The following is a 16,510-nucleotide window of genomic DNA, read 5'->3' as shown; positions in this document are numbered from 1 at the left end:
CAAATGTACATTAATGGATCTTTTATTAAGGGGAAGGGTTTTTTAGGGCAAGATACTTAAACTTTATAACACTAGCAACAACCTTGTTCTTTTTCAATAATAGAATTCTGTTCACATAGCTTGGATAGCAAAGACATGGCCTCTTTAGAGGCCTGTGGTGGTGAAAGGGTTAAGATAATGGGAAAGGGGAAATGTCAAGAAATGCTCAATCAAATTATTTTCATTACTGTTATATTTTTTTCACCAAACCTTTCAAGTTGAGTCAATTCACTTTATATCTCCTCTCCCGTTGATTATTTTTTAGTCAATTGATATTCTTTGATTCCTCTCTACCCCAAACATAGATCAATGAAAGGGTTTGGTTTGAAATTAGAAGTTAGCATTTTCAATCTGTTTTTTTCTTCATTGCATTCATTTGGGAGTAGGCCACCAACAACAAATCCACTATATGGTAAAGTGGGGTGCACCAATATGTAATGCATGAAAGGAGATATATTTTTGGATTTTAATTTCCAGACATTTTTCTGAATATTCGGTCCAATGAAGGAGAGAATCACCACTAAATCAATACATAAAAATCACAGTATGGCATCTAAACAGTCTAAATATATTGTTTTGAATCTTTGGAATGCTGTTACATCCATGACATTTTCTGCACAGCAAAGCTTGTGGGAGTATTGTTTTTATTAAAAAAAAGATATTCATAATGGAACTTCTATGATGGGACATAAGAATTTACCATTAGACTCTTGACAACTTTGACAGCCATATCCACACCAGGAATTGGTGTGGATATGGAAGATTCGGTCAGGGAAAGCGTTAGTCTGCTTAGCATCCGATTTTAGACACTAAAAGCGGCTGCTAAGCAGACTAGGAAATTGTCGGTCGGCGTAAACTTAAATAAACGTAAATATTTTTTTTAACCGAGAAAGATAGCATGCATTATTAAGGGAACCCATTGGTATCTTTAACAGTTTATTATTGTGAAAAGAAATTCATGAGAAAAGAAGTACACTCTGTGAGTTTGGGTTCCCTGTGGTGTTGACCGCGTTTTTTCAATAAATGTTACAGGCATTTCGATGTAATGATACCTTTTTCCAGATGATCGAATTTGAGCATAAAACCGAGTCTTTGGTAGGTAAGAGTTTGAACATATTTAAAAGCTTAAATTGGATCATCTGTAAAACTGCTCATGAAAGTTCAAACTTGCACTCCAAACATGACCTAGTAATCAAGCAATTGCGCATTCTTGGCCTTGAATTCCAGGGTCAATTGGAAAATAACTTGCGTCGTGCTTAATCAAACTTACATCCTAGGAACATAAACCTCAATTATTTGTTTTTTAAAAAGTGAATAAAATATGTAGAAACATTTTAGTTTACACTATATATAAGGGAATGGTAATTAATTACTGGGGGGTGGGGGGTGGGCGGCAATTTTGCAAAACCCTGGGCTCAAAAATTTTGTCCCCCCCTTAAATCCAAGCCCAAAAAATCGTGACCCCCCCTAGGCCGGACGCCCAAAAATTTGCAGCTGGGGCACTGACTTATACATTCCCATAAAGGGGCGGCAGAACTTTCCTTAACACCACCTAAGCCGGGAGAACAGTTGAATTAGAGCCCACTTTTTGGGGTGTAAATAATATTGTATAAGGGGTCTGGGGGCATAATCCCTCATAACAATTTTGCCTATTTCAAATCTATTATATGCTAATTGTTGTTAAAACCTAAATAGAAAATAGCATTATTAGCTCCTTCCAAACTGAAATCTTATTTAAACATCTTCTCATACCAAGAATCTAAAAAGTTATTAGGGGGGACTTTGACATGAATCGAAATTCGTAAATTCAGTGATAGAATGTTAATACACATCACATTGATTTCTCTATTTTGTAGGGGGTCTGGGTTTCTCTCCAGAAAACAATTGAAATTCCAGACTTTTAGGAGGTACGGAAATTGATCAGAATACCTTTTTCATCAAAAATACAGCTATGAGCATATTTAGGAGAGTGTCTCAGGACATCATGAAGTCTTTTGGGGCATAATTGAGTGCTTTGCTTATGGATATTTGCAAGCAAAGGTGGATTCATGATGATTTTTTCTTGTTTGGCTTTGCCCGGATGAGATAATAATTTTCTAATGAATCACCACAGCTCTCCTAAATGGTGTCTTTTCTGAAACCAAATTGATTCCAAAATTGTTTACACTGCTATTCTGGGTCTGTATGACCTGGAATTGATTTGTTTGGCTTCGGGGTGAAAAGACTTATAAAAAACCATCTGACTTTGGGGAGAGGAGTGTTGACTGGCCCTCCCCTCGTGAATTTTCCCCTGGATCTCCCAGAATGCTTTGCAATACGTAAACATATTTTCGTGGTTGTACAATCCTTCAAGGAATGGGCATTGTGTTTTGAGGCCAAGGAAATGTACCTGGAGGATCAGAATAAAGGTATCTATTTGTGTCTTGAGCTGTGTTTGCTGATCTTTCTCCCTTGTGTGGTATTTTGAGCGTTTTATTGAGAGGGGTGATTCTGCTTTTCTCTCCTTGTTCGATTTGAGATTTGTCAAAGAACCTGTGCTATTATTTGGCTTAAGAGTAGATGCCAACACCTTGGTTGGATGCATATCTGCAAGACCATTTATCCCTTAGACTGATGCCTGAGTATCTTCGTCTTGTTGTGTTTATTTTGAATTTATGAATTTTTTGGGTTGTGGGTACTTCCCAAAGCCGGTACAGGCCGGTTGAGGGGTCAATGTGTTTACCAACACACCCTAAAAATCATGCTTGCCTCACTGCCTGAGAACAATGCATTTTTCGCAAGCTTAGGTGCATACAACAGTGTAGGCAAATTCTGCTTGATATACAAACAAGCCTCCTTTAAGTTATGGCTGATATTCTAACAGATAATTCTTATGTTAAAACCATTAGGGAAACCACAGGGAGCCCAAATTCTATAAAAATATTTGCCTTTATAAATTCAAAGCAGCAGTGTCAACCCACTTTTGGTACTTTTCCTGTATATTCACCGTCAAAGTAATCTTATAACAAAACCTTGCCTGAATCTGATGTTTTCTTGGGCATTTTTTTCTAAAAAAGCTATGCATATCATCCCTATCAATGAGTCCAGTCATGTCCAAGTAAAAAAAATTCTATTTTCTAGGTTAAAGATATTCACTTGCTAGAAATGGCATATATGTGATCCAATCCACTGGTGTATGTCACAGCACAAGTCTAAAAAGGTCTAGTTATTTTGATTAAAATCTAGGGGTGGTTGATTAACCCATTGACTCCTGGCTTTTTTGGAGCTGAATTTACAAAAAACAGACTGAAAACAGATACCTCCCCCCCTATTCTGAGTTTTATACAGCCCGTCAAAGTCAAACACAGCTGCACCTAGTCAGCGGTATCCAAGCTTTCCAACAGTGCTTTGCGGTCCCCACTTTTAATCCCTCGTCGATGTGCTGAAGCCAGCACAAGTTGATGGTTGCTTGTATTTTTCATCAAAAATACAGCTATGAGCATATTAGGAGAGTGTCTCAGGACATCATGAAGTCTTTTGGGGCATAATTGAGTGCTTTGCTTATGGATATTTGCAAGCAAAGGTGGATTCATGATGATTTTTTCTTGTTTGGCTTTGCCCGGATGAGATAATAATTTTCTAATGAATCACCACAGCTCTCCTAAATGGTGTCTTTTCTGAAACCAAATTGATTCCAAAATTGTTTACACTGCTATTCTGGGTCTGTATGACCTGGAATTGATTTGTTTGGCTTCGGGGTGAAAAGACTTATAAAAAACCATCTGACTTTGGGGAGAGGAGTGTTGACTGGCCCTCCCCTCGTGAATTTTCCCCTGGATCTCCCAGAATGCTTTGCAATACGTAAACATATTTTCGTGGTTGTACAATCCTTCAAGGAATGGGCATTGTGTTTTGAGGCCAAGGAAATGTACCTGGAGGATCAGAATAAAGGTATCTATTTGTGTCTTGAGCTGTGTTTGCTGATCTTTCTCCCTTGTGTGGTATTTTGAGCGTTTTATTGAGAGGGGTGATTCTGCTTTTCTCTCCTTGTTCGATTTGAGATTTGTCAAAGAACCTGTGCTATTATTTGGCTTAAGAGTAGATGCCAACACCTTGGTTGGATGCATATCTGCAAGACCATTTATCCCTTAGACTGATGCCTGAGTATCTTCGTCTTGTTGTGTTTATTTTGAATTTATGAATTTTTTGGGTTGTGGGTACTTCCCAAAGCCGGTACAGGCCGGTTGAGGGGTCAATGTGTTAAAAAAATAAAGCACTCTCCTAAACCCTGTATCGAAATTTGAGGCCCTCTCCCAAATCAACGCTAAAAAAAAAGGAGCCCTCCCCCCAAACATAGCAGCCCTCCCCCCTGTTAAATAATGACCTTTCCCTAAGTCGCAAAAGGCTGCTTTTGTAACAGAATAAGGAGAATACTTATTGGACAGCCAAATACTTACTGGCATAATAGAGGGAAACCGGCCAGAACAAGTAAATGCACAAAATTTAAAAGATATCTTATCTATATTTCTTGGTGACAGACAGTCACACTGCCCGATGCATTTTAATTGGAGAATACACATTGTTACCTGCATTTTATTTCATTTCCCTGCATACACTAAAAGTTACGAGCTTAATAGGGGACTTATTGAAAAAAAAATCAAACAAAAAAATCAGAAATAACAGCGCCCGTCACACCAAAGAATGACAAAAAAAAATTTTTTAATGAAACTAAACCCTTTCTGAAAGAAAATAGTTCTAGCCTTTTCATAAGCACTGAAAAAGTTGCTATTTGATGCTGTTATTTTGCCTCTGAAAGTCTGAGTGCATGCTAGTTTGCCACACAAACAGTCACGTGATCTCTTAGTGCAAGTCCGCTATTATCAAAATTGAGTGAACAAAACCAAATTACCTCACCAATAAAAATGTCTACAACTTGAATAACATTTCTTTCTTTCTTCCTGAGAAATCTGAAACCTCTCTTTTTCTTAGTTAACGAATAGGAAAAGGATCAAAAGCCCCGGGGAAGGGGGTTCCCCATGAAAAACAAATGGGGGTAAAAAAAAAACTACTAAGGAGTAGAACTTTATATCCTAAAAGACAGGACAATCACCCTGTCTACTTTTATGCTTGTTAAATACTATATGAATTGGGTCACAGCACACCCTAAAATTATACAATGTGTGTGTTGGGGATAAAAAATATTACGGTATATAAAAATATTGCATAACCTGTGGGGAGGCTTAAGCCACTCCCTAGCTGGCCCATGCATAACTATTCAATTTATAGTCCTCATATAGGAGGAAGCACAACAACCCCAGCTGCTGCTCGGCATCTGGACATTGAAGGCATAGTTTCCCACAAGTCTGTCTTGGGGTCATAAGCCTCCACCGTGTTCAGGTATGAAGGCCCATCTATTCCACCGACTGCATAAATCCAGCAGCCATAGGCCGCAACACAAACTCCATCTCGGCATGATTTCAAGGGTGAAACTTGGGTCCAAGTGTTCATACGTGACTCAAACATTTCCACAATGTCTAATCTTAACATACCGTCGAACCCACCAATAGCAAACAGTAATCCATCAATAGCACCTGCACCTATTCCTGCTCTTGGCCGACACATAGATGGTAAAGTGGTCCATTTATTGGATAGGGGGTCATAACACTCAACAGAGTTTAAAAATGAGGCTCCATCATTTCCACCAATGACAAAAAGGCGTCCTCCAAGCTCAGCAACACCTAGAGAGAGAGAACATATATATACATAATACAAAAAAAGACTTTTACATTTGTCTATGATTTTAATTATTATTTTAATTATTCTCCTCCCTCTCACAGAGGAAAATTCAAGACAAGACCCCAAAAATAAAACCCAATGGTATCTCACTTTCAATTTCAATAAACTTGTTTTTATCTTAGATTATAAAATGCATGTTTCTCTTGTCTGCTATTTTAAGCTGTGGCATTTTGGGGCTTTCTCATTGGTTACTAGACATTGGCTTTAAATGCAATATAGTTTGTGCATCACTGCATGTTGTTTCAAAAGCACACTGCCTCAGTAACTGCAATATGATCAAAAATGTATTTTTTTTTAACTGATGGTTACCTGGGAAGCTTCTTGTTACAGTTGTTGAGGCAACACTGCTCCAACAATCCACTTGCGGGTCATACCGCTCCACAGTCTTTAGACATGTCCTCCCATCATAGCCCCCGAGGGCATAAAGTGTCTCACCGAGAACACCAAGCCCCACTCCAGAACGACTGGTGTTCAGTGATTTGCAGTATGTCCATTTGTTTGACTCTGGTGTGAACATTTCCACTGTACTCAGTCGTGTATAACCATTTGAGCCCCCTACTGCATACAGCCGGTTGCCAATATTCCCAACACCAAGTTGTTGTCGTGGTACAATCAGAGGGGCAGAACTCTGCCATGTGTTTGTCTGAAGACTAACAGGAATTTCATAAGAGGGTAGAAAGTATTTAAATTTAAGTCTATAATCACAAACGGAGAATATGAGTAGTGTCTGTGTTACTAGAGAGGGGACCTCCAGTTTAATGACCTTATTAGAGAATATGAGAATTCACAGTCCCAAAAGTAGAGATTGGTTTTTAAAACTCTGAAGAAAAAACCTAAGCCGACTTGACCCAGACTCAAACCTGAGACTTCTGGCTTGTGAAGTGAAGCCAGCATCATTAAAGCCGCATTGTCACCATTTTACTTCCGGTCGATTACGTAACAATTTCCGGGGATTTTTAACGGAAAACGCAAAAAAATATTTCAAAATATCGAAAGCAGTGTGTTTATTGAAAGTTTCTTTGAGGATGTGATTGATAATTTAGAGCTGATGGCCTGTTTAATATCACGGATTTTAATAGATTCTTTTGTCTTTTAACGGTTGAGGTTTCCGTCGGACCTCCGGAAGTAAACTGGTGACAATGTGGCTTAACAGCTCTCTGTAATTTACCCCCAGCAGGGGACTCTGATAAAAACAGACGAGGTGATTGTTGGCAAAATCAATTTTAACCCTGATGGATAGCACTTTGTATGTGGTCAATAGAAATCCTTATGCCCAATTTTCAACCCTAGAGGATTTCAGGATCAGAAAAACCATTAAACACCCCCTAAACAGTTGCAGTTGGATGATTTTTTTTACCCTAAGAGATAGCAGAATCAGAAAGATCCATCAACACCCCCTAAGGGATGGCAGATGGCATTCACCCCATCTTTTTTTCTGGAGAGTCTCCACCCCCCCCCCCTCCTGAAAAAATGTTCACACCTCGCGACCCATGTTTTCAAAACATCGATTTGTTTTTGTCTTTTGGGATTTTCTTTCCGCCAGTCAAATTATTCTAAGCCAATCAGATTCTTGCCATTTCTTGCCTAGTGCAGTTGCCTGGCTTTCTGTCGCGACACTGTCTGGTTTTCGTCCACAGGATAGCCAGGGAAGTGCACAAAGCGAGACTCTGATTGGCTCAGAATGGTTTTACTGACGAAACAGAAAACCAAAAACAAATTGTGTTTTGAAAACGCGGGTCGCGATACAACGGATTTGACAGTAAAAGTGAACACCAGAAATACTATCTTTTGATTACATTCCCTACTTTGGGAAAAATGCATAAGCCAAAACAAAAGCAGCAAAGGCTCCAAAAATTGAAGGGGGTCAATGATCGCTACTCTTTACATGTCACAACAACGGTGACATAAAAGTATCGCTAAACAATGCGGCTTTTAAAATCAAACAATGTACCATTATCTGCCATCTGAGTATTATTCTTTGGATATTCCATTCCCTTTTAAAATCCTAATCGGAAATATCAAAGCTTCCGCAGGTAGAAGCCAAGGGGTCTTCAAATTTGTGTCTCACGCATTGTTCACATTATAACCCCAACATAGAATAAACCACCATGAAAGGATACCTGTAACATTCAGTTGTATTGGAAATTGTCTCCCCAGCTTCTTTGCCTCCGATCGCAAACATAGTCCCCATCATTGATTTTCTCGGTCTCATGCGATCTGATCTGAAGCGCGCTCTTTGATCGGGCAGGAGATGATAGTTCTTCGCTTCGTCCAGCAGATCGCGACACGTAAGATTGGAACGAATCAAACTATCAGTGTCGATGCGATTCAACAAGTAATGTTTCGAGATCAAAGGCATTCTCACATAGCGAATCAAGGAGGGAAGTTTAGCGACTCGTGTGTTCAAATCGTGCCGAATCCAGTTCATTACTGCTTCGAAAACCTCTTCCTCTTCGATAATGTTCAAATCGTCACTTGAAATCACTTTCACCAATAGCTCACTTGGAAGAAGAGCATACTCTTCTGACTTCATGACTTGTTTAAAGTTCTCAAGCACATATTTATCGATCACTTCTAAAAACTTGCAGCAACCATGAGATTCGGTGAATTTTCGAATCCCTAGACAGTTCGATGGATCGAGTTGGGACTCCAAAAACTGACAACACAGATCCTTCACTTCGTGAAACTGTAGCAAAGACGCAGTAGCTAATAAATTCTGAACATTTTCCACGGTGATTTCAACTCTTCCGGTGTAGGCAAATTCAACTAAGACTTGCATGTAATCAGGCAGTATGTCTTTCATAGTGATAATTTTCTGCTTGCTTTCGGCTAATTCCCCATTGAACATGGCATAGAAATATGCACTGCAAGACGCTAACACAGCTCTGTGACCGGCGTAGGATTGCTCGTCAATTCTAAGTACTACATCGCAAAGCTTCGTACTTTCTTTTCGTTGATCGTTCATTAATTGTAGTACCCGACAACAATGAGTTGGAACATCAAAAACCGAGGCAGTAGGAGCATTAGGTTGCTCAAAAACAACCCCCTTTTCCGAAGGTTCCATGTTGTTTATACTTTTGCGTGCTCATCGCGGGAAACTGGGACGAGGAATTTGATGTGCACGCGGCGCGGAGAGGCTGAGTATGAGAGCTTGTTGCTATCGTAACGCATGAAGGAATGCTTGTCAATCAACAAACCACTTCCTCTTGAAAGACATCTTTCAATATTTTGAATGTTGTTATGCCAACCTAACAAAAGGGATAATAAATTTTCTGACGTAATTGAAAATTTACCCAATCAGAGTTCACAATTTCGTATGCATCACGAGGGTGTCATTGAATGGTATAAAGTTCGAACCCGTTGGTATTTTTGCCAGTTCTTTACTTGACCAAACTGACGTAACTCCGGTTGAGTGAAACGAGAAATTCCTTTCGTCTTCCCACAAAAGCCCTCTTTTAGACTATCAATTCAACATGGTAGGTTTTAAAGAACAAGTCTATTTAGAATTTCTTCCAGTTAAATTGGAATTCATTCTAGAAAAGCGAGGGAGTTCGAAGCGGTTGCTCAGTCTTCGTTGTAACCGACACGCTTCCCGCCTTTTTTACACATACAAAAACTCAACTTCTATGATTTCTTTCTAGCGTGAGTGTATCTCTATCCACGTTGGACAAGCCGGTGTGCAGATTGGCAACGCCTGTTGGGAGTTGTACTGCTTGGAACACGGAATTCAGCCCGATGGCCAGATGCCGAGCGACAAGACGATCGGTGGCGGCGATGACTCGTTCAACACTTTCTTCAGCGAGACCGGCGCTGGAAAGCACGTCCCCAGAGCAGTCTTTGTCGACTTGGAGCCAACTGTAGTCGGTAAATAAACAATAAGAGTAATTTTATGGTGCAAGATTCGTAAAATTATAAATAGTCACCCCGCGTGGTTTCGCAGTCGCAGCGAAATAAGTTAAGTAAATTGTAATTTTGCCACGCGATAGAATAGAAAAAAAAGCCGCAAAATCCTTTAAAAGGCCATTCCCCTTATAAGTGGTTTTATCTCTGAATAAGGTAGTTGGTAAGTATCTTGTAACTAACATTCCTGTTTTTGAACTAAAAAGTCAAAGTTTCGCAACACAAGTCTAGGGAAGAATTTGGCTGCGACATTGGTAATCTACAAACCTTTCCCCAAAACTACTCCAAAAACCTTTTTCTACGAGTACTGGACCAAAACATTGGAATATTCCTAGCAAGACTTTTTCGTTGCTACGTGTCTGTTGGGATCAACAGAGCGAGTGACGCCTCCAGGGCATAAATAATTGAGTTGTCCGTCTCCTCAATTCGCGTGGTTCGTTTACAGATGAGGTTCGTACTGGAACTTACCGCCAGCTTTTTCATCCTGAGCAACTGATCACTGGCAAAGAGGATGCTGCTAACAACTATGCCCGTGGACATTACACTGTCGGAAAGGAGTTGATCGATCTGGTGCTTGACAGAATCCGTAAACTGGTAAGATTCTTTTGTTTGAAAACTTATTAAAGATTTATGCAGAATTATCGTTACGTTGTTAAAACTCGCTCTGTTACACTTGTAGACTTGTAGCCATGGTGACTTTTGTGGTAATATAACCAAATGTTAGTGAGTCAAATTTCAACCATGTTTTTGTGTTATTTCAGGCTGATCAATGTACTGGTCTTCAAGGTTTCTTGATCTTCCATTCTTTTGGTGGTGGCACGGGATCTGGATTCTCCTCACTGTTGATGGAACGTCTGTCTGTTGACTACGGCAAGAAATCCAAGCTGGAATTTGCCATCTACCCAGCTCCTCAGGTTTCTACGGCTGTGGTCGAGCCCTACAACTCCATCCTGACCACCCACACAACCCTGGAGCACTCTGACTGTGCCTTCATGGTAGACAACGAGGCCATCTATGACATCTGCCGTCGCAACCTCGACATAGAGAGACCCACCTACACCAACCTGAACCGCCTGATTGGCCAGATCGTGTCCTCCATCACTGCCTCCCTGCGCTTCGATGGTGCCCTGAATGTGGATCTGACTGAGTTCCAGACCAACTTGGTGCCCTACCCTCGCATCCACTTCCCTCTGGCTACCTATGCCCCAGTCATCTCTGCTGAGAAGGCCTACCACGAGCAGCTTAGTGTTGCTGAGATCACCAATGCCTGCTTTGAGCCTGCCAACCAGATGGTGAAGTGTGACCCACGTCACGGCAAGTACATGGCCTGCTGTCTGCTTTACCGTGGTGATGTCGTCCCCAAGGATGTCAATGCTGCCATTGCCACCATCAAGACCAAGAGAACCATCCAGTTCGTTGACTGGTGCCCCACTGGATTCAAGGTCGGCATCAACTACCAGCCACCTACTGTTGTCCCTGGCGGTGACCTGGCCAAGGTGCAGCGTGCTGTGTGCATGTTGAGCAACACCACAGCCATCGCTGAGGCCTGGGCTCGTCTGGATCACAAGTTTGATCTGATGTACGCCAAGCGTGCCTTTGTCCACTGGTATGTGGGTGAGGGTATGGAGGAAGGAGAGTTCTCTGAGGCTCGTGAGGATCTGGCAGCTCTTGAGAAGGATTACGAGGAGGTCGGTGTTGACAGTGTTGAGGGTGAAGGTGAAGAGGAGGGAGAGGAGTACTAGACTCCTGGACTTTTGTTTTCTGTTTATTTGTTGTTGTAAATTTAAAGAAATAAAGACATAGAATGAATCGCCTATCTGTTCTGTGTTGACTTAACCCTGACATTGTCTACTTAGCTACTATAGCTGAATCCTGATCCCAATCTCCTAAAAAAACTCTTCCCCAACTGTGTAAACCACACATACCCAAAGAGTCCAAAACTTTTTTATCATCAAATTATTTTCCCAAATTTTTTAAAGCTACAGTAAAAAACCCTTAGAACCTAAACAACGAATTTTGTATCGTATGATTCTACTGAATTTTGTAACCATATCATAATTTGGCAAGGCCCATAGAAGGAAATCCTTTTTGAAGTACCACAGAACACTGCTTTTGTCTTACCCATTTACAGTTGTATAAGTTTTGATTACAAAAACCACAGTTAACTTGCCTGAATGCGACTGATTTGAAAATAAGTTGAGCTAATAAATCCTCTACTATTTCTTTTGGTCAGTCAAATCAGGTTGTTTGATCATTTACTGTAAATTTTCCAATCTTGAAACAAGTTTTCAAACCTTTAAGGTAATTCCCTCAATTGCACTGCGCATAGTGGCGCACGCTGTTTGTTCGAATTTTCCGGTATTAAGTGCGCGCGTGCGTCACAGTTGTACAAGAAAACACAGCAAACGGCCCGCATTTTTTACTTAAAATCGCTTTGACAGAAAAACGAAGTCGGTTACCCCCATTTTTATCTGCTCAAATAGTTAAATATATACGGAAAAATGATATACTGAAAGAAGAAAAAAAAGTAAAAGCTGTAAAAATACTTCAAAATGGCGCTTTTTACCGTATGAATAGTGGCGAAAACAATGTCTTAGTGGGATCTATTAAATATGTGATTTGTTTTGAACATTAGCTACTACGGGTTATCGTTTAGAAGATGTGATTTTGGCAGCTCGACAAACAGAACTTAATTTTCTAAAGACTATAGGCACTATTTTTGAAAACTAATTGTTGGGATTTTTCCTTGCACGATCAGTAAAAACGCGTCAACTCTAGGCCCCTCTGTTGTGAAAACGAGGTCGGTACCCCCATTTTTTAATTACATTTTTTGAAAGCCCTTAACTTCAATATTGTTTATGCCAAGTTTTGAAAAATTCTGGGTTGTAGAACAATTTCAAGGGAATTACCTTAATGCAAAGTCATGTTCAAACTGGGGGCAAGAAATGCCTTCCTGTGTTTATGACCCGGGAAAGCCTTTACTTTCTGAGGTAAGTTATTGTTTTGTGCAATTTTGGTCTCTAATAGACATTTCTCAGGTGGGAAACTTGTCTCAAGAATGGAAACTTCTTGGCAATTACTCAAATGAAATTTCGACTAATGAACTCAATAATCAGTTATAAGGGGGCACGCTTGACCTCGTTTGATTAAGATGCAAAAAAACAATTAATAACCACCCAAGCCTCATGGCGATGTGATCTAACAAACCATTCAAACAATGTGGATCCAAAGCAAGGTTCATAAAACTCAAAACAGTGTAATAAAAATATTTAGATATTTGGAAGGCACAGCAAGTTGTTTAATCCAAGCCTGAACACAGTATCATGTGCAGATCTAAAGGTTGGTCAAGCAGCCCTGTCCTGGCCTATTATTGGATCCTTTGCCTGACAGTTTGAATAAATATAAGAATACCCAGAAAAGTATATTTTCACTTGAAAGTGATTTGCGCTTAATAGGGTAGTTTTTTATCTTTTCTGTTCTAGAATGGCTATATATTTCAAGCCTCTCAAGTACATGGCTCCAATTTTATTATATTTGCTTTCACATTAAATGTAAACACAAGACGGCATTCCATGGTTTGTGGGGTATTCATGTTTTCTGCAATCGTTTGTCTTTTCTTCTTGACTGGGTATGAAGATTGTTTAGTGTAGGTTATTTCAAATGTTTTCAAGGGTCTTGGTTAGACCCTTGGTGACACTCCTATACCCAACCACAGGCTTAGTACTCCCCCCCCCCCCCCCCCCCCACACACACACACACACATATCATACCCTATCGATAACAATTTCCAGCGATATTTTTGTGTTGCCAATGATGAGAATTAATTGTCTCTCTTACAGATGAGGTTCGCACTGGAACTTACCGCCAGCTTTTTCATCCTGAGCAACTTATCACTGGCAAAGAGGATGCTGCTAACAACTATGCCCGTGGACATTACACTGTCGGAAAAGAGTTGATCGATCTGGTGCTTGACAGAATCCGTAAACTGGTAAGATTCTTTTGTTTGAAAAGAAGTATCGTCACATTGTTGAAACGCTGTGTTGACGCTTGTAGCTATGGTGACTTTTTTGGTAATGTAACCAGATTTTAGTGAATCAAATTTTAACCATGTTTTTGTGTTATTTCAGGCCGATCAATGTACTGGTCTCCAAGGTTTTTTGATCTTCCATTCTTTCGGTGGTGGCACGGGATCTGGATTCTCCTCACTTTTGATGGAACGTCTGTCTGTTGACTACGGCAAGAAATCCAAGCTGGAGTTTGCCATCTACCCAGCTCCTCAGATCTCCACCGCTGTGGTTGAGCCCTACAACTCCATCCTGACCACCCACACAACCCTGGAGCACTCTGACTGTGCCTTCATGGTAGACAACGAGGCCATCTATGACATCTGCCGTCGCAACCTTGACATAGAGAGACCCACCTACACCAACCTGAACCGTCTTATGGGTCAGATTGTGTCCTCCATCACTGCCTCCCTGCGCTTCGATGGTGCCCTGAATGTGGATCTGACTGAGTTCCAGACCAACTTGGTGCCCTACCCTCGTATCCACTTCCCTCTAGCCACCTATGCCCCAGTCATCTCTGCTGAGAAGGCCTACCACGAGCAGCTTAGTGTTGCTGAGATCACCAATGCCTGTTTTGAGCCTGCTAACCAGATGGTGAAATGTGATCCACGTCACGGCAAGTACATGGCCTGCTGTATGCTTTACCGTGGTGATGTTGTCCCCAAGGATGTCAATGCTGCCATTGCCACAATCAAGACCAAGAGAACCATCCAGTTCGTTGACTGGTGCCCCACTGGATTCAAGGTCGGCATCAACTACCAGCCACCTACTGTTGTCCCTGGCGGTGACCTGGCCAAGGTGCAGCGTGCTGTGTGCATGTTGAGCAACACCACAGCCATTGCTGAGGCCTGGGCTCGTCTGGATCACAAGTTTGATCTGATGTACGCCAAGCGTGCCTTTGTCCACTGGTATGTGGGTGAGGGTATGGAGGAAGGAGAGTTCTCTGAGGCTCGTGAGGATCTGGCAGCTCTTGAGAAGGATTACGAGGAGGTCGGTGTTGACAGTGTTGAGGGTGAAGGTGAAGAAGAGGAGGGAGAGGAATACTAATTCCAAGGAATCTCATGAACTCAAAATTGTAAATCGTACCCAAATTGATTTTTTTTAAACAGAATTGAGCAAACACATTGTTACTTTTCTATCAATCACAATAAAAGGCTAATAAAACATTGGTGTTGTTCATCTAGCATTCATCTTATTGGGCTAGCAAAGAGATGCAACTACATGTATAATGTTAAAAGCTTCAATAAGTTTTGACTGATAAGATATACTGATAGGTGAGGTGCCTAGGTTCCCTGCCAGCAGAGGCCTGTTTTCTCTGTATTTCGCTGCGAACGCCAGCCAAGCGAAATTCAGAGAAGAGGCCTCTGCTAGCAGGAAGTGCCTTGGGTATCTGGTTCCAAAAGAGTGTGGCTATAAACTAGTGCCAGGATTTTGAGCTGGGGGACGGGGAATTTTCCCTCATTCGAGCGGACCTCTTCCCTGCTAGCAGAGGCCTCTTTTCTCTGTATTTCGAACTCCAGCCCAGCGAAATACAGAGAAAAGAGGCCTCTGCTAGCAGGGAAGCGGACCTCCAGTAAAGCAGAGGATCTCAACCCCTGGCTACAGTGATGAAAATACCCAAATAATAAGGGTGCTCATTAAAGCCGCATTGTCACCAGTTAACTTCGTGAGGTCCGACGGAAACCTCAACCGTTAAAAGACAAAAGAATCTATTAAAATCCGAGATATTAAACAGGCCATCAGCTCTAAGTTATCAATCACATCCTCAGAGAAACTTCCAATAAACACACTGCTTTCAATATTTTGGAATATTTTTCGGTTAAAATCATCAGATATTGTTACGTAATCGACCGGAAGTAAACTGGTGACAATGCGGCTTTAATACCCTTTTTTAGTTCTGACATTTTGAAGGAGGGGGGGGGGGGGGGTTACTGAAAAACGTATGTACAATGAATGCCATGCGGGCTCTGAAATTTTGACCAGTGTGTCTTGAGTCACCCTGGGTACCAGAGGCTCCAAGCTTCGCAACCCCAAGGATATCAAATCGTGGGTATTTTATGATCACTACCTAATAAGGCATTGATAAAAGAAAACTTCATAAGTTTTATTCACATACGCACACTACAAAATGTCAACTATGAAAATGTGTTCAGACTATCATCATCTAATAAAGATTTACAATTTCAGTCTTATGTTTACAAAACAATACAAATAGTTTATACAAAACTTTATCATGTCAAAAATACCCTTCCCCTAAGGAAAGACGATTAGACAGACAGACGTACAACTTTAATCTGTGCAATTCATATATGAAAAATGAGCTTTACCCATCCATAGAGAAAGACGTTCTTGAAAATTTATGTTGAAAATCTAAACACTTGAGGCAAATAGAACACGAAAGAAATGTTGTGGACTGTTGGATATTTTACTTTAAACAGGAAATCTGGCCACAAATATCTTTTTCCCAAAAAGAAAATCACAAATTCTCATACTTAAATAAATTTTAAGTGATAAAAAAATGACTGTGGTACATAGCAAAGCATAGTAAGAAAGGACTTAAAATCATGCTATTGGAATACAGTGCAAAAAATGATGTTGTGTCATCAATAAACAACTACCTTAAGAGATAGCAGACCATGAAAGGGCCCAAAGTAACAGCACTTGTGCAAGCATACAGCAATGTAGCCAGAATTTTTAACAGGAGGGGACCCAAAAGGCCCATTCAAGGCATT

The 16,510-nt window shown here is 40.7% G+C and overlaps 2 protein-coding genes across 4 annotated transcripts; one reads left to right on the top strand and one right to left on the bottom strand.

The window, feature by feature from the left end:
• Positions 1-4,520: 4,520 nt before the first annotated feature.
• On the bottom strand, positions 4,521-9,002 carry LOC5509637 (kelch-like protein diablo). The gene is made up of 3 exons (XM_001630078.3): positions 7,935-9,002; positions 6,124-6,464; positions 4,521-5,756 (listed from the first exon to the last, which is right to left on the bottom strand). Exons 1-3 carry the CDS (start codon positions 8,876-8,878, stop codon positions 5,308-5,310), a joined length of 1,734 nt encoding a protein of 577 aa, XP_001630128.2. The 5' UTR covers positions 8,879-9,002; the 3' UTR covers positions 4,521-5,307.
• Positions 9,003-9,131: 129 nt separating this feature from the next.
• LOC5509656 (tubulin alpha-1A chain) lies at positions 9,132-14,946 on the top strand. 3 transcript variants are annotated; one of them, XM_048720321.1, is made up of 4 exons: positions 9,132-9,290; positions 9,456-9,678; positions 13,554-13,702; positions 13,842-14,946. In XM_048720321.1, exons 1-4 carry the CDS (start codon positions 9,288-9,290, stop codon positions 14,823-14,825), a joined length of 1,359 nt encoding a protein of 452 aa, XP_048576278.1. In that variant the 5' UTR covers positions 9,132-9,287; the 3' UTR covers positions 14,826-14,946. The 3 variants fall into 3 exon arrangements, with proteins under 3 accessions (XP_048576278.1, XP_048576279.1, XP_001630154.1); XM_048720322.1 differs by lacking the exon at positions 13,554-13,702 and adding an exon at positions 10,160-10,308; XM_001630104.3 differs by lacking the exons at positions 13,554-13,702; positions 13,842-14,946 and adding exons at positions 10,160-10,308; positions 10,476-11,528 and having other exon boundaries at positions 9,133-9,290.
• Positions 14,947-16,510: the final 1,564 nt, after the last annotated feature.

This window comes from Nematostella vectensis, chromosome 12 (assembly GCF_932526225.1).
Source record: "Nematostella vectensis chromosome 12, jaNemVect1.1, whole genome shotgun sequence".
NCBI classification, from domain to species: domain Eukaryota; kingdom Metazoa; phylum Cnidaria; class Anthozoa; order Actiniaria; family Edwardsiidae; genus Nematostella; species Nematostella vectensis.
The sequence above is the reverse complement of the archived record's forward strand: the minus strand, read 5'-3'. Positions and strand labels throughout refer to the sequence as shown.